Source organism: Girardinichthys multiradiatus, chromosome 11 (genome assembly GCF_021462225.1).
Source record: "Girardinichthys multiradiatus isolate DD_20200921_A chromosome 11, DD_fGirMul_XY1, whole genome shotgun sequence".
Taxonomy (NCBI): domain Eukaryota; kingdom Metazoa; phylum Chordata; class Actinopteri; order Cyprinodontiformes; family Goodeidae; genus Girardinichthys; species Girardinichthys multiradiatus.
In genome coordinates, this window is record NC_061804.1 from 10,219,185 (window position 1) to 10,242,530 (window position 23,346).

The following is a 23,346-nucleotide window of genomic DNA, read 5'->3' on the forward strand; positions in this document are numbered from 1 at the left end:
ATCTCACTCTCTCCAGCCCAACAGAGCACTTTTTGGATGTGATGGAACAGGAGTCTCACACCATGGACGTTCAGCTGACAAATCTTTAGCAACTATGTGTAATCATGTCAATATGGACCTCAATCCATCTCCTACAATCAGTCTTTGGCACCTCTTTGAATCTATGCCATAAAAAATTAAGGCTGTTTTAATGGGAAACTAGAGTCGAAATCATTACTGGAAAGGGGTATCTAATAAAGTGGCCGGGTCAGTGGATGTACAAATAGAAAGCTGAAGACCAGATGCAGTCAGAATAAACTCTCATCTGAAAAGCTTAAATGAGATGATGAACTCATGAGACAATTACATTCACTATAAGCGTCCTTTGGATGTAGGTGAAGCATTCCCCATGAGCATGATTTCCAATTACCCATGGTGTCACTTCCAGAAAGGCTGCTACAGGTGTCAGGTTGGGACACATTGAGCAAAATATGACATTTACAGCAACAAGCCATTTGGCCTGAGAGGGGATCAAGACATGGGGCTGCCAGCCTGCTCATCCAGCGACTTCATCTCAAAGAAGATCATCCTTCACATACTGTTCAGTTCGGCTATTTTTGCCTTTTTTTTTCTTCAATTCTGTTCCCAGCAGCCCAAAGTGCAGGCACACAGAGTTCTGGCTTAAGGAGGGCCCTCACTAAGAGTGACATATTCCCAATGAAGTCACATTATCACAGGACGCAGGTCTAACAAGACCCCCCTCCCTCCCCTCCTCACTACAGTCTCTGAAGGCTACTAAAAATATTAGTTTGACAGCTACGCCTGATGCTGCTGTATTATGAGCGGACCCCTGTGCTGTGTCACCTCTCACTTGCGCCCCGCCGTGTAATAGAACCCAGCTGGGAGTCCTCCAGTGGCCCAATCCCATTGTGTTTGGAATCGTAAATCAACAGGGTCAGGGGAAGTCCGACAATAAGTGCAATGTCAGTTTTAAGTTGCAGAGGAGGAGTAATGTTCTGCCAGTAAATAATGAGCTGCTGCTGTTGGTCTGCTCTTTCAAGATGAGTTTATGCACTTAGAAAAACAGTAGTAATATACAGTGGTTTGCAGAAGTATTCACCCTCTCCAATGTTCAAAGGACTTTATTGGGATTTTATGTGGTAAACCAGCACTAAGTGGTGCATAATTATGAAGAGAAAGGACATTTGTAATCACACCAATTTACTCTGATACCCCTAAATATAATCCAGTAAGCCCAATGGTCTTAAAAAAAGTTAAGCGTACTTAATTAGTACGCTCAGTCTGTCATGTGTAAATGCACTATAAATGCAGCTGTTCTGTGAAGGCCTCAGAGGTTGTGAAGACGTTTAAAGCAGTGCAAGCTTTGAACATCTCAGAGCTCTGTTAAATCAATCATCTGAACATGGAAAAAGGGTGGACTTTCCAAGACATGGAGGTCTACCTAAACCAGACTGGAGAATCTGTCATAACAAATATTAGACGTACACTCCACAAAACCGACATTTTTATAGAACAGTTTCAAGAGGAAAGTTATTGCTGAAAGACAGCCATAAGAAGTCCTGTATGCAATAGTACACAACCCATGTTGAGGACACAGCAAACATGAGGAAGAAGATACTCTGCTCAGATGAGACCAAAATGTAACTTTTGGCTTACATGCAAAATGTTGTGTTGGTGGAAATTAACAATGTACCCTGAACACACCATCGCCATAGTAAATGGTGAATTGTAAATGGCCTGAACTTCTATAGCACTTTATCAAGTCCCTAGAGACCTCAATGCGCATTACACTACAATCAGTCATGCACCCATTCATACACACATTCACACACTGACAGTGGTGAGGTGAGCTACATTGTAACCACAGGTGTCCTGGGCCAGACTGACAGATGTGAGGCTGCCATACATACAGGGGTCGGACAATGAAACTGAAACACCTGTCATTTTAGTGTGGAAGGTTTCATGGCTAAATTGGACCAGCCTGGTAGCCAGTCTTCATTGATTGCACATTGCACCAGTAAGAGCAGAGTGTGAAGGTTCAATTAGCAGGGTAAGAGCACAATTTTGCTCAAAATATTGAAATGCACACAACATTATGGGTGACATACCAGAGTTCAAAGAGGACAAATTGTTGGTGCACGTCTTGCTGGCGCATCTGTGACCAAGACAGCAAGTCTTTGTGATGTATCAAGAGCCACGGTATCCATGGTAATGTCAGCATACCACCAAGAAGGACGAACCACATCCAACAGGATTAACTGTGGACGCAAGAGGAAGCTGTCTGAAAGGGATGTTTGGGTGCTAACCCGGATTGTATCCAAAAAACATAAAACCACGGCTGCCCAAATCACGGCAGAATTAAATGTTCACCTCAACTCTCCTGTTTCCACCAGAACTGTCCGTCGGGAGCTCCACAGGGTCAATACACACGGCCGGGCTGCTATAGCCAAACCTTTGGTCACTCATGCCAATGCCAAACATCGGTTTCAATGGTGCAAGGAGCAAAATCTTGGGCTGTGGACAATGTGAAACATGTATTGTTCTCTGATGAGTCCACCTTTACTGTTTTCCCCACATCCGGGAGAGTTACGGTGACGGAGAAGCCCCAAAGAAGCGTACCACCCAGACTGTTGCATGCCCAGAATGAAGCATGGGGGTGGATCAGTGATGGTTTGGGCTGTCATATCATGGCATTCCCTTGGCCCAATACTTGTGCTAGATGGGCGCGTCACTGCCAAGAACTACCGAACCATTCTTGAGGACCATGTGCATCCAATGGTTCAAACATTGTATCCTGAAGGCGGTGCCGTGTATCAGGATGACAATGCACCAATACACACAGCAAGACTGGTGAAAGATTGGTTTGATGAACATGAAAGTGAAGTTGAACATCTCCCATGGCCTGCACAGTCACCACATCTAAATATTATTGAACCACTTTGGGGTGTTTTGAAGGAGCGAGTCAGGAAACGTTTTCCTCCACCAGTATCACGTAGTGACCTGGCCACTATCCTGCAAGAAGAATGGCTTAAAATCCCTCTGACCACTGTGCAGGACTTGTATATGTCATTCCAAAGACGAATTGACGCTGTATTGGCCGCAAAAGGAGGCCCTACACCATACTAATAAATTATTGTGGTCTAAAACCAGGTGTTTCAGTTTCATTGTCCAACCCCTGTACCTCTGACCACCATCAGCAGGCAAGGCGGGTGAAGTGTCTTGCCCAAGGACACGACTGAGACACACTGAGCTGGGGTCCGAAGTGGCAACCAACAACCGGTTAAAGGACGAACCCTTACCACAGTTGCCACATCATGCTGTGGGGATGCTTATTTTCAGCAGGGACAGGGAAGTTTGTCAGCGTTGATGAGAAGATGGATGGATCTAAATACGGGATAATTCTGGAAACAAAAAACTGATAGAGGCTGCAGAAGACTTGTTTCTATTGTCATTTAGATCCAATAATTTCCTTCTATTGAGATGGCCTAGTCAAAGCTCAGACTTAAAGCCAATAGAGAATTTGTATCAAGGCTTTAAAACCGTTTACAGATGTTCTCTATCCAGTCTGACTAAGCTATTCTGCAAAGAAAAACAAGCAAAGTTTTCATTACTGGATGGGTAAAGCTGGTAGAAATAAATCCCAAATGACTTAATTGCAATGTTTTGACTAAGTGAGGCAGAGTTAAATGCATGTGACTCAAGACTTTTGCACAGTGCTCTGTGAGAGTGCGTGCAGAATTCAGGGGAGAAAAATCAGCTGTGAACCAAACAAAAAATGTTCATGCAAACCACTGAACAATTTGGTACATTTTGTTGTTTTGATCTACTTCATTTCCTGCTACTTGCTTTTAATAGCAACCCCCCTCCTCTTCCTCGATCCCGCTGACTCTTCTCTCACTCATGCATACACACCACAGCCAGACACACGCACACGCACATTTAGGAATTTGTGGCCTGGAAGGCAGTCAAGTTTAATTAATTTCTGGGTTCGGGTACAGTACAGTGTGTTCCTGGACTCACATCTGCGAGCGATCATAAACGCTGGAATGCTGGCAGAACATCCAGACCTGCCGGCACAAATATGTCGTCATCAGTGTGAGGGAAGAACCGGCAACACGCCAAAACATCCGACAGAGTCGAGCGCCGAATAGGCCATAGTGAGCGCCACAGCAAAGGAAACAGGCAAAGCTCAATAGGAAGGCAGCCCACCCACTATATTTATGTGAATTCACTGCATTTTTGTCTATTAAAATGTTCTCATTTATAGGAGGACTTTGCTCCTAAACTCTGATTGGGATCAGATTAGAACAATGAATTGGCATGTTGGAGCCAAGTTAAACAGCTGGCTAAGGGCAGTGGGAAGACTAGATTTGTTCTGGTAGATTTTCCTTTAAACAGCTTTAACATCTACATGGATACCTTGTTTTTTAATAGTTTGAAGTCATCCACCAGGATTTTACTGCCTATTGAGCACCTAGATTGTCAGTTTGATGCCATTTGTTTAGATATAATAAACCACCAAAGACAATCCAGCTTCATACCGCAGTGATTAATCTTTTGTGACACACCGTATTGTTCGTACTTTGGGCCTGATTATGCCTGAACATCAGTGTGTAAAGTCATGTCCTCAATGATACACATATAGATACAGTGCTGCGAAAAAGTATTTGCCCCATTTTGGTTTTTTTTAATCACATATGAGTGTATCAGATAAAGCAGTTTTCAAAAAGCAGTTTTCAAATTATTTCATCTATTAAGGGAAAACAACAATCCAAACCAACCAGGCCTTATGTGAAAAGTAATGATCAAGATGTAGTGTTATGATGTAGTGTTATGATTTTAAACAGTCCATTCATGCTTGAAATTCCTCTAATATGACTGAACTAAAACAATTTTGCAAAGCAGAGTGGGCCAAAATTCCTCCAAAATGATGTAAAAGACTCATTGCCACTGACAGCAAATGCTTGATGGTGGTTGATGCTGCCAAGGGTGGAACAACTGATTATTAGGATTACGGGAGCAATTACGTTTTTACAGCATTTTACTTTTAAATAATTTGTGTCTGATAGACTTCTGATTTACATAATGTCAACAACTACCCAAAAGACGAGGCCTTTTTAAGGCATGTCAGTAAACTGCAGGTCAGGGTGAAACTGGAGATGCCCCGTTAAGATGTGCCTTTGCATAATGCAGCCTTGTGGAAGAGATGTGGGCAAGGATTTGGTGGCTTTACCATGTCGAAATATAACTTAGAACATCTGATTTCTTATCCTATCATTTTATTATTCATGCATTTTCTGCCATTTAGTAGAAAATCTGCAAGATATCTAAAGCTTGGTTTAGATCTCTGTTATATTTTTACTTTTTCACCAAATTTAACTCAGTTTTAGCCTAGACCGTTATGGACAATTTAGCTTTAATTTAAATGTATTTTTCCCTCAAACATTGTCAGTCGGGCACAATTGTTTGATAAACTATTTCATTAATAAATTAAAGCTGCAATCAGCGTTGAAGGCCCTCGCCCCTCAGCGCAACTCGGCCTGTGCAGCGATTGCGGGAGCCTGGCATCACCGGCTGCACATAAAATGTAGAAACAATTTTAAAAAAAGAAGAAACTGACAAGTTTTCACATGGACGAAAATTTAAAAGCCGTGTGGCTTTTTCTTTTAACGAATAAAAAATCTTTTCTAATTAAAGTCTTTGAAAATGAAAAGGAAAACATTAAATGTTGCAGCAAATAAGTCAGGGAGAAAGTTATGTTTAAAGCAAAGTTAGCTTCTACAACAATATCCCAAGCTTTGAACACCATCCACACCAAAACACATGGGGCCGGAGGAGCTGAAGAGGCCTACAGCTCAGGTGGGAGAACAGTTTACAAGTTAATTCTAAACAAATCTGCTCTTTATGGAAGAGCCATTGCTTCATGCCATGTAGGGAATACAACAAACATGTGGAAGAAGTTCTGATCAGATGAGACCAAAAAGGTCTACACGCAAAATGCTCATCAACCTCAACATACCACTGTAAAACAGGGTGGTGGCAGCATCAGGCTGTGGGAATACTTTTATTCTGCAGCGACAGGGAAGGAATTGTCAAAAACCAATATTAGGATCTACTTTGTGTTGGTCTATCACAGAAAATCTCAATTAAAAGAAGAAGTCTGTGGCTATAATATGACAAAATGTGAAAACGTTCAAGGGGTATGAAAACATTTGCAAGGCCCTTTAAAAAGTATTAGAAAGGGAAGGCTCTAAGTCCCAGTCCTCCACCCAGCTACATGCAGGCCTTGGCTCAACAAAGCCTGTCAAATATTAAGCAGCATGTGGAGATAAAAACAATACAAACAGGAAAAAAACCACATGGCCTGAGACGGAACAAGGCGAGAGGAAAATAAAAATGAAATAGCTGGCAGAAGGTAGACTGTATGTACTGTACCCTCAGAGGTGGCATGCAGCCCAGACGGGCAAGCTGCCAAATCTTCTGTACAACAAACACAGGGAGAGTGAGACAGAAGGGCAGAAGACAGGCAGAGGGTGAGAGACGCAGAGAGCTAGGCAGTGGCGTCAGAAAAGCTCTACATCCACGACATGCCGCGCATACCAAGCCTCTCGCCTCAATTCCTCAACATTTAGCCTTTTGTGAAGCGAGCTGGTGGAGTACGGCGACAGTGGTGGGGGGGGGGGGGGGGGGGGGGGGGGGGCTCAAAGCTGTGGGTTCTGGGACTCAGAGAAGTGTCGTCATTACAAAGAGACAAGATAAAAATCGAGATGTGGTGTCAGACCGAGAATCAGCTCTGAGAGTCAAACGGTGGAGGCGGAGGAGAAGAAAAGACATGAAAAGGCACAAAAAAACAAAAATAAGGGGAAAAACAACAAAAACTATCAAAGCAGATCTGTCTCTGCACTGTCTCTTCCCTAACCGTCGCCCGTCTTGACAGAAGCGCTCAGTTTGCCTTTTACTCCAGACCAAAGCGCAGATGAATCAACGGTGATGTGTGCAACAGTACAGGTTTATGTCGCACATTGAGACAGCCTTGCATGGAAAGAGGAAAGAAAAAGTTTGTGCACTTGCTGCCACTGTTGCTAAAAATACATTGCCCACATCTTCCGCTCGGTTGCCTCTCTCATGGTGGAGTATGTGGTTCTTCCTAGAGTTTTCACAATTCTTTTTCCACTTGATCACCAAACACCAGAGTTTCATTCAGTGACCGCAGATTTAAACTCCGACTCATTCTTAACCTGTTGATATAACAGGACATTTTAAAGAATCTGCTTTTGCTGGTTATATGTTGACCTAAAGATCACTGTGATGGAGTCAGAGCCCAGAATGTTTCACACTGAAAATCTGACACACAAAAATTATTTTTTCTTACCTGGTGGGAAAAAACAAAGTAGCTGAAATTTGCAGCATCAAGGCTACAATTAAATGTATCGATTTTTATATAGTAAATGCTAAAAGAAAAAACTTGACATGGAAGGAAATGATTGTTTAAAAAAAAAACATGAAACTAGTATTTAATTAGTATTTGCTTTCCAATGCAAAATACAGAAGTTCACACTTTTATTTTGTCTTTGACTGCTGGTTGCAAGAAGTTCCTTGTTTTCAGTAATTAATTTCAAAAACTAAAACTTATTTAGTTTCATATAAGGTCCAAAAATATAAATTTATATATTAGATTATGTGTTTTTTAAACCAAGTGATTTCTTTCAAGTTTTTAATTCTTCTTATTTTGATAATAAGGGCACAGAATATTAATATTAGAAAAGAAGAAGAATATTACATAAAGCTAATAAAAAGGCCTTTTTAAGACAGATATTATGTTATGGCTGATACAATCATGGGAAGACTGCTGACCAGACAAATGTCCAGCAGACGGTCTTTACCACCCAACACAATAAGGCCAAGCCACAAACGGTCGTTGGTGAAGAAGGTGTTTGCTCATAGAGCGCTGTATTCAAGGATATCATTGGAAAGTTTAGTGGAGGAAAAAATTGTGGTTGGAAAGGGTGCATAAGCAACAATGGTAACCACGGCCACGAGCAGTAATTTATAGAAATGGACCCCTGACCAAGTACTCAATGCAGATATTGTTTAGTTCATGGACATACTTTTCACTAGGACCACATTTCTGCATGAAAAATAAGATTTTTTATTTATCTAATGTAATATGCTAACAGACGTCCTCTAGACTAGAAATTCAGGTACAGTTTCATAATGAAAGATCTCTTTACCAGAGATGTTTTATTCCGATCAGTGAACCCACCATACCTTAGTCCAAACGGGTCCAACTGCAGAGACAACAACACTCCTCAGAGGGGAAGTTTTTTCTAAGTGAAAAAGAGTCAACGATAGCTTTTTCAATTTCAATGAGTTGTCATTTTTGGAACTCTAACAGTTAAGGCAAGGGTTTACTTACTATACAAGGAATAAACACAGAGAGACAGTAATGCTCATTAGGCGAACTATGCCAATTGGTAATAATTAAAAAAATCTAAACTTTTTAATAGTTTATCATCATTTTGAGATAGTTGTGAAATACTGTTTAAGTGCAGAGTTGCGTAACACTGACTGCTTTCTCCTACACATACAGTGTGAAGTTGCCTCTGGTCCTGATATAAATAATTAATGGACAATCACAGAATGGCTTCTTATAGTTATTCCTTTGTAGTTACAATAGCTCAATAAATGATTTACCAATCTAACACATGTCCTGGGCCGTCCCCTGGGCCTCCTCCCGGTGGGACGTGCCTGGAACACCTCCCGAGGAAGGCGTCCAGGAGGCATCCGGTATAGATGCCCGAGCCACCTCAACTGGCTCCTCTCGATATGGAGGAGTAGCGGCTCTACTCTGAGCCCCTCCCGGATGGCCGAGCTCCTCACCCTATCTCTAAGGGAGTGCCCGGTCACCCTACGGAGGAAGCTCATTTCCGCCGCTTGTATCCGGGATCTCGTTCTTTCAGTCATGATCCAAAGTTCATGGCCATAGGTGAGGGTAGGAACGTAGATCGACCGTTAAATCGAGAGCTTCGCTTTTCGGCTCAGCTCTCTCTTCACCACAATGGACCGGCACAGCGCCCCCATTACTGTGGCAGCCGCACCGATCCGTCTGTCGATCTCCCATTCTATTCTTCCCCCACTCGTGAACAAGATACTTAAACTCCTCCACTTGAGGCAGGAACTCCCCTCCAACCTGAAGAGGACAAGCCACCCTTTTCCAGTCGAGAACCATGGCCTCGGACTTGGAGGAGCTGATCTTCATCCCAGCCGCTTTACACTCGGCTGCGAACCGCCAGGTCTTGGCTAGAGGGAGTATGCAGGACCACGTCATCTGCAAAAAGAAGAGGCGAAATCCACTGGTCCCCAAACCAGACCCCCTCCGGCCCTTGGCTGCGCCTAGAAATCCTGTCCATAAAAGTTATGAACAGGACTGGTGACAAAGGCCAGCCCTGCCGGAGTCCAACATGCACCGGGAACAGGTCCGACTTAGTGCCGGCAATGCGGACCAAACTCCGCTTGTACAGAGATTGGATGGCCCCTAGTAAAGGGCCCCCGATTCCATACTCCTGGAGCACCCCCCCCAGGGCATCACGAGGGACACAGTCGAATGCTTTCTCCAGGTCCACAAAACACAGGTGGACCGGTTGGGCAAACTCCCATGAACCCTCAAGTACCCTGTAGAGGGTATAGAGCTGGTCCAGTGTTCCACGGCCGGGACGGAAACCACACTGCTCCTCCTGAAGCCGGGATTCGACTATCGGCCGGACTCTCCTCTCCAATTCCCTGGCGTAGGCCTTACCAGGGAGGCTGAGGAGTGTGATCCCTCTGTAGATGGAACACACCCTCCGGTCACCCTTCTTATGTAGGGGGACCACCACCCCAGTCTGCCAATCCAAAGGCACTGTCCCCATCCGCCACGCAATGTTGAAGAGGCGTGTCAACCACGACAGCCCCACAATATCCAAAGACTTGAGGTACTCAGGGCGGATCTCATCCAACCCCGAAGCCCTGCCACCGCGGAGCTTTTTAAGCACCTTGGTGACTTCAGCTTGGTTGATGAAAGAGTCCAACCCAGAGTCCCCAGCCTCTGTTTCCACCAGGGAATGCGTGATGGCAGGGTTGAGGAGATCCTCGAAGTATTCCTTCCACCGACTGATAATGAGCCCAGTCGAGGTCAGCAGCTCCCCACCCCCACTGTAAACAGTGTTGGCGAAGCACTGATTCCCCCTCCTGAGGCGCCGGACGGTATGCCAGAATCGCTTCGAGGCCAACCGGTAGTCCTTCTCCATGGCCTCACCGAACTCCTCCCAGGTCCGAGTTTTTGCCTCTGCCACCGCCCGGGCCGCGGCACGCTTGGCCCCACGGTACCCGTCAGCTGCCTCAGGAGTCCCACAAGCCAACCACAGCCAATAGGACTCCTTCTTCAGCTTGACAGCATCCCTTACTGCCGGTGTCCACCACCGGGTTCTGGGATTGCCGCCGCGACAGGCACCGCGGACCTTACGGCCGCAGCTACGGGCAGCAGCATCGACAATAGATGCGGAGAACATGGTCCACTCGGACTCTATGTCTCCAACATCCCTCGGAATCTGGTCCTTGAACCGCCACCTTAACATGGTGGAGGGGTTTGAGTGCTCGAATGATCCTAGAGGCTATGTTGTCTGGGGCTTAAATGCCCCTGGGAGGGTCTCCCATGGCAAACAGGCTCTAGGTGACAAAGAGTGGTTCGAGAATCCCTCATGACGACTACAAAATCGAGGCACGTGACATCGCCCGGTACGGTGGAGCCAGGGTCCCACCCTGGAGCCAGGCCTGGGGTTGGGACTCGTCGGAGAGCGCCTGGTGGCTGGGTTGCTCCCCTCGGGACCCGGCCGGTCCAAGCCCGAACGGGAGACGCAAGACCATCCCCCAGTGGGCCCACCACTTGCAGGGGGAACCGTGAGGCACCGGTGCAAAGAGGATTGGGTGGCGGACGAAGGTGGAGAGCTTGGCGGCACGATCCCCGGATGCTTAGGCTGGCTCTAGGGACGTGGAATGTCACCTCGCTGGGGGGGAAGGAGCCTGAGCTTGTGCGGGAGGTCGAGAGATATCGACTAGAAATAGTCGGGCTCGCCTCCACGCACAGCATGTGCTCTGGAACCCATCTCCTCGAGAGGGGCTGGACTCTCTTCTACTCTGGAGTGGCCCACGGGGAGAGGCGGCGGGCTGGGGTGGGTTTGCTTGTCGCCCCCCAGCTCAGCCGTCTCATGTTTACCCCAGTGGATGAGAGGGTCGCATCCCTGCGCCTTCGGGTTGGGGAGAGGTCTCTGACTATCATTTCGGCCTACGGGCCGAGTGGTAGTGCGGAGTACCCGGCCTTTTTGGCGTCCCTGATGGGGGTGCTGGATAGTGCCCCTCCTGGGGACTCCATTATTCTGCTGGGGGACTTCAACGCCCACGTGGGAAACGACAGTGACACCTAGAGAGGCGTGATCGGGAGGAATGGCCTCCCCGATCTGAATCCGAGCGGTGTTTTGTTATTGGACTTCTGTGCTAGTCACGGATTGTCCATAATGAACACCATGTTCAAACATAAGGGTGTCCATCAGTGCACTTGGCACCAGGATACCCTAGGCAGGAGGTCAATGATCGACTTTCTTGTCGTATCATCAGACCTTTGGCCGCATGTTTTGGATACTCGGGTGAAGAGAGGGGCTGAGCTGTCAAGGATCCCCACCTGGTGGTGAGTTGGATCCGCTGGGAGAGGAGAAAGCCGGACAGACTCGGCAGGCCCAAGTGCATAGTGAGGGTCTGCTGGGAACGTCTGGCGGACCCCTTGGCCAGGGATGTATTCAACTCTCAGATTTATTGTTACCTAAATATTACATAAGATACAGCTGATATATTTACTCTGAATAGATTGTGTAGAAAAAAAGCTCTTGTAATATGTTTAATTAGTTTTTAATCAGTTTCCAGAGGATTTTCAGATATTTTCATCAGAAATCTTCATCACTGTATTTTCAGTGATGCAGAAAGAGAGACAGATATGTAACTTTGACTTTACAAGGAAATTTTTTTCTGAGACAACACAGAATAACATAGTTTGCAATTTTTTTAATACTATTTAAAAAAAACAAAAAACTGGGGTTAGCTGAAATTGATATTGGCAGATCAGAGCTTTACAAAATCAGTGATCGGTGCATAGGGATCAAACATCTGGAAATAGTCATGCTGTTTGAGGTTTGTAGGAGTTGGCAACTATTTATATATAAATATATATATATATATATAAATAAATAAATAAAACTGTATAACAGTTCTAGAATAGATGCCTCAAAATTAAACACATCAGAGGAAAATGTCTACAGTAACTGGGGACACAGACATAATGATTTGTAAACCATTTGACTTCTGTTGCTTCGTCCGTTCTGCTCTGACAAGTGATGTGTGTGTGTGTGTGTGTTTGTGTGTGTGTTGTCACGTTTGCGCAGTGAGGATTGTGAAAACGGCGTGTAATTTAAAAATAAACAGTGAATATTTGTTCAGAGCAACTTCTGCTTTTGACACACTGAGCTGTGTGCTGAGCCAATTCACTGGCACAGCATGAGTTTGTCATTCATCTTTGTCATAAACATAGCAAGGCTGTCAGCATCAGTGTCAGTCACTGTTAAACTGCTGGTGAGACACAAACAAACAAATGATTCCTGTGATTAATCTCCTCAGAATTCTGGATTGAGAAGTAGGCGGATTGGGGATGTGGTTGTATCCCAATCACGACAATTTAAACGCTTTAATGTTGATATTAAGCCATTAAAATCTGTGGGAAAACACTGACAGCCAGATTTAGAGCTTGTAAGAGAGGAGAAGGGGTTAAATCATTGGTTTTCAGGGTTTTGATAGACCCATATGGAAGAGAAGTAGGTAACCATAAGACACTTAAAAAACAAATCATTAAAACAGAGTAGGCCTGCATCATAATGGGGTTCAAAACCTGACACAACACTGATTTACTGGTTTCTACTAATAAATGTAGGGACCAAACCAGTGCAGAAGACTTTTACATGTTAGGAGTTGGGGAATGTTTCGTGCCAAAGGAGTAGGACAGAATTAGACCTGAGTGGACATGTGTTTGGTTTGGGTCGTGATGGTATCAGAATGGCTCCTCCTTGAACTGCCACGGCCGCAGCTACAGGCAGCAGCATCGACAATAGATGCGGAGAACATGGTTCACTCGGACTCTATGTCTCCAACATCCCTCGGAATCTGGTCCTTGAACCGCCACCTTAACATGGTGGAGGGGTTTGAGTGCTCAAATGATCCTAGAGGCTATGTTGTCTGGGGCCTAAATGCCCCTGGTAGGGTTTCCCATGGTAAACAGGCTCTAGGTGATAGGTCAGACAAAGAGCGGTTCAAAAATCCCTCATGAGGACAAAAATATCGAGGCACGTGACGTCGCCCAGTACGGCGGAGCCTGGGTCCCACCCTGGAGCCAGGCCTGGGGTCGGGACTCGCCGGAGAGCGCCTGGTGGCCGGGTTGCTCCTCGCGGGACTCGGCCGGGCCAAGCCCAAATGAGAGACGCGAGGCCATCCCCCAGTGGGCCTACCATCTGCAGCGGGAACCATGAGGGACCAGTGCAAAGAGGATTGGGTGGCGGACGAAGGTGGAGACCTCAGTCGCCCGATCCCCGGATGCTTAGGCTGGCTCTAGGGATGTGGAATGTCACCTCGCTGGGGGGGAAGGAGCCTGAGCTTGTGCGGGAGGTCGAGAGATATCGACTAGAAATAGTCGGACTCGCCTCCACGCACAGCGTGGGCTCTGGAACCCGTCTCCTTGAGAGGGGTTGGACTCTCTTCTACTCTGGAGTGACCCATGGGGAGAGGCGGGGGGTTGGCGTGGGTTTGCTTGTTGCCCCCCAGCTCAGCTGTCTCGTGTTGGGGTTTACCCCAGTGGATGAGAGGGTCGTATCCCTGCGCCTTCGGGTTGGGGATAGGTCTCTGACTGTCGTCTCGGACTATGGGCCGAGCGGTAGTGCGGAGTACCCAGCCTTCTTGGTGTCCCTGTCAGGGGTGCTGGATAGTGCCCCTCCCGGGGACTCCATTATTCTGCTGGGGGACTTCAACGCCCACGTGGGAAATGACGGTGACACCTGGAGAGGCGTGATCGGGAGGAATGGCCTCCCCGATCTGAATCCGAGTGGTGTTTTGTTATTGGACTTCTGTGCTAGTCACGGATTGTCCATAATGAACACCATGTTCAAACATAAGGGTGTCCATCAGTGCACTTAGCACCAGGACACCCTAGGCAGGAGGTCGATGATCGACTTTATTGTCGTATCATCAGACCTTCGGCCGCATGTTTTGGACACTTGGGTGAAGAGAGGGGCTGAGCTGTCCACTGATCACCACCTGGTGGTGAGTTGGATCTGCTGGAGGAGGAGAAGGCTGGACAGACTTGGCAGGCCCAAGCGCATAGTGAGGGTGTGCTGGGAACGCCTGGCGGAGCCCTCGGCCAGGTATGTATTCAACTCCCACCTCCGGGAGAGCTTTGACCAGATCCCAGGGGATGTTGGAGACATAGAGTCCGAGTGGACCATGTTCTCCGCATCTATTGTCGATGCTGCTGCCCGTAGCTGCGGCTGTAAGGTCTGCGGTGCCTGTCGCAGCGGCAATCCCAGAACCCGGTGGTGGAAACCGGCAGTAAGGGATGCTGTCAAGCTGAAGAAGGAGTCCTATCGACTGTGGTTGGCTTGTGGGACTCCTGAGGTGGCTGACGGGTACCGTGAGGCCAAGCGTGCTGTGGTCCGGGCTGTGGCAGAGGCAAAAACTCGGGCCTGGGAGGAATTCGGTGAGGCCATGGAGAAGGACTACCGGTTGGCCTCGAAGCGATTCTTGCAAACCGTCCGGCGCCTCAGGAGGGGGAAGCAGTGCTTCGCCAACACTGTTTATAGTGGGGGTGGGAGACTGCTGACCTCGACTGAGGACATTATCGGGCGGTGGAAGGAGTACTTCGAGGATCTCCTCAATCCTGCCATCACGCATTCCGTGGTGGAAACAGAGGTCGGGGACTCGGGGTTGAACTCTTTCATCACCAAGGCTGAAGTCACAGAGATGGTTAAAAGGCTCCGCGGTGGCAAGGCTTCGGGGATGGATGAGATCCGCCCTGAGTACCTCAAATCTCTGGATGTTGTTGGGCTGTCATGGTTGACACGCCTCTTCAACATTGCGTGGCGGTCGGGGACAGTGCCTCTGGACTGGCAGCCTTAGGTGGTGGGGGACCGGAGGGTGTGTTCCAACTACAGAGGGATCACACTCCTCAGCCTCCCTGGTAAGACCTATGCCAGGGAATTGGAGAGGAGAGTCCGGCCGATAGTCGAACCTCGGCTTCAGGCGGAGCAGTGTGGTTTTCGTCCCGGCCGTGGAACACTGGACCAGCTCGATACCCTCCACAGCATGCTCGAGGGTTCATAGGAGTTTGCCCAACCGGTTCACATGTGTTTTGTGGACCTGGAGAAGGCATTCGACTGTGTCCCTCGTGATGCCCTGTGGGGGGTGCTCCAGGAGTATGGAATCGGGGGCCCTTTATTAGGGGCCATCCAGTCTCTGTATGAGCGGAGCAGGAGTTTGGTTCGCATTGCCGGCACTAAGTCGGACCTGTTCCCGGTGCATGATGGACTCCTGCATGACTGCCCTTTGTCACCGGTCCTGTTCATAACTTTTATGGACAGGATTTCTAGGCGCAGCCAAGGGCCGGAGGGGGTCTGGTTTGGGGACCAGTGGATTTCGCCTCTTCTTTTTTGCAGATGACGTGGTCCTGCTGACCCCCTCTAGCCAAGACCTGGCGGTTCGCAGCCGAGTGTGAAGCGGCTGGGATGAAGATCAGCTCCTCCAAGACCGAGGCCATGGTTCTCGACCGGAAAAGGGTGGCTTGTCCTCTTCAGGTTGGAGGGGAGTTCCTGCCTCAAGTGGAGGAGTTTAAGTATCTCGGGATCTTGTTCACGAGTGGGGGAAAAATGGAGCGGGAGATTGACAGACGGATCGGTGCAGCTGCCGCAGTAATGGGGGCACTGTGCCGGTCCGTTCTGTTGAAGAGAGATCTGAGCCGAAAAGCAAAGCTGTCAATTTACTGGTCGGTCTGCCCGGCCACCTCCGTAGGGTGGCCCAGGGGACGGCCCAGGACACGCAGGAGGGACTATGTCTCTCGGCTGGCCTGGGAACGCCTTGGGCTCCACCCGGAGGAGCTGGAGGAGGTGAGATGTTGGTTCAGTAGCAGGGCCTCGGCCACGGGGGGTGTTAAATGGAGAAGATGTCAGAGCCATTTGGGTCCCGATTTTAAGAGCTCCTTTCATGTTAAACGTGGTCTAGTTACATTGAATTCGATCTGAGCATCATTCACAGAACCCAAATAAAAATGTACTACATTTATTGTTTATAATATTTACTAATGAAACACAGGCATCAGAGACCAGAAACTGTTCTTTAATATTAATAATTCATTAGATTATTATATACAGATGCCATAAAAAAGCTGTGCAACCACTCTTTAACACAGATAAATGAGAAACCAACTTCAGTGTTGTGTTATTTCACAATTTGTGCAACATGCAGATTATAAAACCAGACTGCAGCACAGGAATTTTAAGGTAAGTGTTGCACCTACAAATTTAAAACGGGAAATATGTAGGAGTCCTTACATGTGCATTGGTTAAATTTAGTCGAAAGGTAGTCTTTGTACATTATAAAGTGGTTTGTAATGTTTTAATTAACATTTTACTGTTTTGGTCCTTTTGCTCCGACACACTGGTACTCTGAATCCGACTGCTTATCCTATCAATACTTTAATGCAGTGATGTCCAAAGTACAGCCTGGGGGCTATTTGCACAAGGCCCTCACTGCAAATCAAGAACGGTACTAATTTGACCTTCCAGCACAAGCAGCTGGTGCAGCTAAAGACGTTTTAAAAGTTTTTTAGGGTGGGATTTTCACCGACAACTTATTATAGTGAAATGGAAAATGTTGTCCACAACACAAAACATTTGTTTTTTATTAATCTCACTTTTTAATTATACATTTATAATATTATTAGTCAGTCAGTCATTTTCTACCGCTTATTCCATAGTGGGTCGCGGGGGAGCTGGTGCCTATCTCCAGCAGTCTACAGGTGAGAGGCAGGGTTCACCCTGGACAGGTCGCCAGTCCATCACAGGGCAACACACAAACAACCATGCACACACTCAATTACACAATTAAGGGCAATTTAGAGTTACCAATTAACCTAACAGGCATGTCTTTGGACTGTGGGAGGAAGCCAGAGTACCAGGTGAGAACTCACACGTGCACGGGGAGAATACGCAAACTCCATGCAGAAAGACCCCCGGCCAGGAATTGAACCCAGGACCTTCTTGCTACAAGGCAACAGTGCTACCAACTGCGCCACCGTGTAGCCTTATAATATAATTATACGTTCTTAATTTTATAGTAAGGAGCACCGTTAACATCTAGCAGATTTTACTCAGAAACAGATTTGGGTGCACCCGTTCATCAAACTTGGCTGAATACAGCAAGTTGATTCAAAGACAGGGTTACCAATATCACATTAATGTTGCTGAGAAAAGACAAAACCTTTTTTCTATTTTAATCAAATAGAAAACAACCAACCCCAAAAATGTGGAAATTCTATTTATTTCTCATAATAATAAAGATATGCATATATGTTTCAGATCTACAATGATTACATGATACAAAATCATACTATTAACATAGATAATAATGTTAATTACCTGAATGAGACAGCAAATGCATCCGTAGACGGAGACTGTCCAGAAAGCTCTTCCCACAAAGCTCACAGCTGTAGGTCTTCATTCCACTGTGCATCTTTCTGTGGACAACAGGAAAAAAACAGCCTTTTACCAACAACTATACACCACTGGTAAGAAAGTCATTTAGAATATGCTAAACTTTATACATATGGTCAATTTGCTGCATCCCGATTTCTGACCCCTTTCTAACCTTCTTCCATTATTTTAAACCAGGGGTCCTTCGTTGCATCACTTTCCATTTAAAGAAAGCTTTCTCAAGCAACACTTAAACTTTCAGACAAAGGTAACCAGGGGTAGTACAGAGGCTATAGTCTTCGACACGGCTGTCCTGGGTTTGATTCCCAACATTGAGACCTTTGCTGCTTGTCTTCCTGCCTTCTATTTCTGCCAATTTCCTGTCTGGTAACTGTGAATAAAGGCCGCTAATGCCAAAAAAAAAACCCAACAATTCATGACCCAATCTCAAAAATTTTAAAAACATGAGGTGAAAAACGTAATTGACATCTGTCAGTGGAGAATTTGTAAAGCTTTGAGACTCTAACAAATCAGAGTTTAATATATAAATCAAACACATCTGTTTATTTTACATGGTGGTTTAATAAATGATTAAAGAAGACAATCAGAAAAATGCTCAAATCTCATTTTATTTAAAATAAATAAATAAATAAATAGTATTTTCGTTTGATTACACCTCGTTTTCATTAGTTGCGGTTCTGATCCAAGTTGACTCTTATAAAATATGCCAGATTACGACCCCTGAAACAAACCAAAATAATATTAGGTGACCATCTGCTGGTAAATCTTTATTAGAGTCATATGTCCACCTTTTCTGACAACAGACTATGAGCAGATAATAGAAAGTTAGAAAGTGCACATGGTGGATTTGTAATGTTTAAATGCAGATTGCTCCATTTCTCACCAAAAAAGTCAGGTATGCAAAGACCAAGAAAACAAAATGACCAGCACTCTGTGTGCAGCAACTTGCTCAGATGTCTCATGAAGTGTCTTTTTTACGAAGCACTTGTAGGATAAAACCACATGTTTGGGCTTTGGTATTTCATGACAAAACTTATATCAGCAGACAAAAATAACCTTTACTTCAACAAACGAGCTCAACTGAACTGTCGAAGTATAATTCAAGCAAAGCTGCAGCAAATCAAATCAAAATGCTTCCTTCATGCAAAGTTGCTGGACAGCTAATGGCTTTATGAGAATGGTCAATCATTAGACCGCAATAAATCCGCTATTTCCAAATGGACAGTCATTAGGCTGACACACAGTTTAGGTGCACAAGGTCAGACAAGACAAAGGGTCAATATTTGATTATGTGGTAAAGGCCTTGAAGGTTAAGTAACTAAATAACAGACCAGAGAGACTATCACTACAACCGCCTGTGTTACGAAATCTTGAAGCACTCCTCGGCTCAGTAAAAAGCATATAATTCTTGAAGGATATCTGAAACAGCACTCTAAAGCAATTAAGGTGACAAGAATTGCCACACAACTGCCACAGAGCCTTAAGCCTCCTAAATACTTCAAATACTTCATCTTGAGAGAGGCAGCTCTCACACACCCACAAATATGATGGTTGTTTGTCAAGTCGTCGCTGTTTCAGGGTTGAATCTTCCACAGCTCATCATTTCACACAGCTTGATCATACCAAAATCGTAGCACAGAAAGAAAAGCGTATGGTTCAACATCAGGGTGAAAGAAAAGACAATGTCAAACAGATTTCAACATCCCACCGTGAAGTCAGGTGTCACAGACTGATCAGCCAAGCAAGTTCTTGGGGAAACAATGCCCTTGATAAGAGATCCGCTCAACTTGGGAGAGATGACAGCCATCCATCACGGCGGCTCTCAAAGTCTCGGAGGAGGAGGTGGTGCTGCTCTCCCAAAACATGACTGATTGATGTCAGATGTCGAATGCAAGTTGATTTACAGCTTTCTTGTGCCCCTCAAATCAGAAGAGGGGGGTTGCAATGACACGTGCAATGACGAGACACAGAAAAGAATTCCAACCCTTTCTCCTGCGACGGCTGCAGCAGTTTAAGCAGTCAAGAAGAGTACTCACAATTAATTGCTGCATAAAAGCCTTGAAACTGGATCAGACAATGTTAAGAGGACACATAAGTCATGATAACTGTTTTGTGGTTTAAACTTAAAGACACTGGAAATCAAAGAAAGAGTGACTGCTGTTTGGAGGATGCAAGCATATAAAAGTTCCTATAAATGCTAAATTTGCCCCCAAAACGGGAAGAGAAAAAAAAAAGGAGAAACATTTACATAGACAGGATATAGGGACACACCTGGCAAAGAAAATAATCCTACTCAACCACCATTTTCTAACATTTATGCAATATCACGTCACGCCACTAAGTTCACAGGGCACCCATACTCAACTTGTATTCTTGAGGTTTCAGGTGGAGGAGGCCTCCTATTATCATTTTGGGCTCAACCACTAGGTCTCCAGGCTCCAGGAGGTTGCCTTATTCTGCATTAAGGAAACCAATAATCCTCTTACTTCATTGAGATCGCTCTTGGTCTGACCCCCCCACTCAAACCAATCTGCCATAGGAGACCCTACCAGACGCTTAAGAACGGCCAACATCTCCCCAGGATTGTAGGTGTACTCAAACCCCTTGAACGTGGTAAGGTTGCAGTTCTCAACAAAGGTAGTAGTTAAGGCGGTCCTGGCATCTGGTCAGGTCTCCTGAGCATGTACCTTTGAAGGTTTTTCGGGCTCATACCACTGGAAGCAGAATCTAGGGCAGATCCAGAACTTGTTGGACAGACTATAATTTATTTCTGGCCCAGGGTTGCCTTGTGATATCCCACAAGGAGCTAGTGTGGATTGCTAGGGAAAAGATTGTCCACGTTTTCCTCTTGCACCTGTTGCATGATCTTGGATAATAGCAAGACTCACTGATTCCAGCTCATTCTTGGGATCTAAGGCGTGTCTGGGTCAGCCCTGGGTCTACTTCCAAATGGAGAAGTCCAATAAACCTCCAAAGGAAGGTATAAAGGAAGCAACCCGATCAGATACCTGAACCACCTCAAATACCTCCTTTCCATGAGTAGAATATCATAGAAACAGCAGAGGAACTGGACACCAAGAAAGTGGGCATACAGATATTTTACATGTCTAACAGCTGCAGTTACTAACATAGTACCATGATTTAATAGCAACTGTCTCACAGCCACATTGAATTCCACTTGAAAAGCCAACTAACACTTGTACTAAAGACTGCTTACCTCACCATGGGTGAAATCAACTGCATATTTTCTCTGGTTAACTGACTTGTAATTATCTCCTATGTTTGTGTTATAAATGGTAGGTCATCTCCACGAATGATACAGCAACCTGAGCAAAGCTACAGAAGGGGTCATACGTGAGGTACTCATTTTTACACCGATAAGGGGGGAAACACACGTAAGCAGCAAGCTGCAACACACACAGAACACAAAGACTTTCTAAAGCCTTTTGTGCCCTGCCTCAATCTGACCATTGTGTCCAACCCGACAGAGCACCGATAAGGCATGGACAGACTTATTAAGGGCACTCAAAGTCGAACCGCCACATTTTGCTTTTTTCACTCTCTAAATGTAGAGCTGATGAGCACAGAGTGTTAAATTTAACTGCAACACCCAGCCCTGCTCAGTGAAACAGCACAATGCTTGATGTTGAACAGAATGAAAACAGCGCCTGTTAAAATATTCCAGTCTTTGCAAAGCATTACTATTAGAAGCCTGCCCTGACTTATGCTCCAGAATAAAGTTACTTTAAGGATGTAAAGCACAGGCTTCCATTTTTTCCAAGTCAAAGTCCTATTTTTTTCCAGTCTCAAATTTACTGAGTTTTTGGAAAACGTTAAAAAACAAAACTAAACAGTAAATTTATAGCTGTTTATTACTGTGTTCAAGCTTCAAAACCACAGGATGGATGGATGGACAGTAGAGGTGTACAATATGTAGCTAATATATCCTCATCACAATATCAATGTGTGCAATATTCATATTGCAAAGGACTGCTTGGAGTGCAATGACGCTTGGCTGATATATTCCAAGTGTTATGAACTTGGTTTTTCATGCTAATGTAATATTTAGCCAGTTGGACACAGTCTCACAGCAGCAGATGCTCACACCAGACACAGAGTGATGGAAGCCAGTTGAGAAAGACAGGAAAGAAGAAAATAGTCATTCATCGCATCACATATTGATTATAGTATTCACCGATATTATTGGCATCCCAAGATTTTCTAATATTGTGCAGCCCTAATGGAAAGACAGCAGAACAAATAGTTGGATAGATCAACAGATGGATGGACGGACAGAAGGACAAACGAATGGAACACAGGATGGATGAACAAACAGACCGACGGATGGATCCAAATTTCAAACAATGGAATTAGGAAGAAAAATAGTTTTCCAAAGTGTATTTTGTACAGGGATTCTTTTCCAGTTGTGCGACATTATTAAATTAAAGTCGAGATTTTTCAAGACTGAGTAGGATCCCAAAAAACGAAAAGGACTCATTGGTGCTGCCACCAACCAGGTGGATTATTTTACAGATCTTCAAAAAGACATTAGAGTACCAAATCAAACCATAATTAACTAATGCTCTGCTTCTGAGATAGATGGTGAAAGGTGTGTGTGCGTGTGTGTGTGTGTGTGTGTGTGTGAATGTCTTTGTCTCCACGGTGGGAGGGATGGAGGCTGATTTGAAACAGACTGACTGTAGCCATTAAGGAAGTTCTCATAAAGCTCTTTCAGGCCATTTACTCAGTTAATAATCAACTTTGTCCAACAGTCTCTTTTGACAGCGGCAGTAAATTTTAAATTTATGTCAACAGAACATATGCTGATCACCTCGTGCGGTGTGCCTCCTCGTAAAACGCAGCTCCAACCAAGGGCTGTTTGACTTCACTTGTGTGTGCGACTGAAATGTGAGCCGATTTCAGGCCCGTGTTATTGAGCCGTAACAGCTTGCCTCGTGTAATTCACAAGTTTTTTCTTTTATTTTTACCGCCTAATATTGCTGCTGGACTTGGCTGCATATAAATCATAACTACTGCTACATTCAGTAAAGGAAACACCCACCTGCCATCTTTTTTATATCAGAACTACAAAGGTAAGCTAAGGTAACCTGCAAAACTCACTGAAACAGGAGAACAATAAACAAAGACATAAACACTAAAGATGATATAAATCAAGTTATTTGTCTTTAGGTGGCTTTAATCATTTAGATGTCCTAGAATATGCGTTGAGGCAGTGGAGCAAAACCCAATAAAAAAATAAAAACAATAAAAATAAAAACAATCGAGAGAGAGTTTTTGAAACTGATCCCAAAACTTCCCTGTCTGACTAACTTTCAACCAAAAAACAACATTTTTGGCATGATGGAAAATAAACTTACACACGGAATTATCTTTAACGCTGTTTTGTCATTTTGGTCAACAGCAATATAGAACACCCCTAAATCAATCTACTCTGCAGAATATTATGCATCTTGCAATGTTAGCTGGTTAACTTCAACATTGGAGTGAATGTAGGTTA

General features: G+C 45.2%; 1 protein-coding gene across 3 annotated transcripts in view; it reads right to left on the reverse strand.

Moving 5' to 3' along the window:
* zbtb16a (zinc finger and BTB domain containing 16a) overlaps positions 1–23,346 on the reverse strand; it is a 218,610-nt gene that overhangs the window by 117,176 nt on the left and 78,088 nt on the right. For all 3 annotated transcript variants that reach the window (XM_047378740.1, XM_047378742.1, XM_047378741.1), the window contains exon 3: positions 17,754–17,851. In XM_047378740.1, the coding sequence (XP_047234696.1) occupies positions 17,754–17,851 (98 nt within the window). The remainder of the gene's footprint in view (positions 1–17,753; positions 17,852–23,346) is intronic.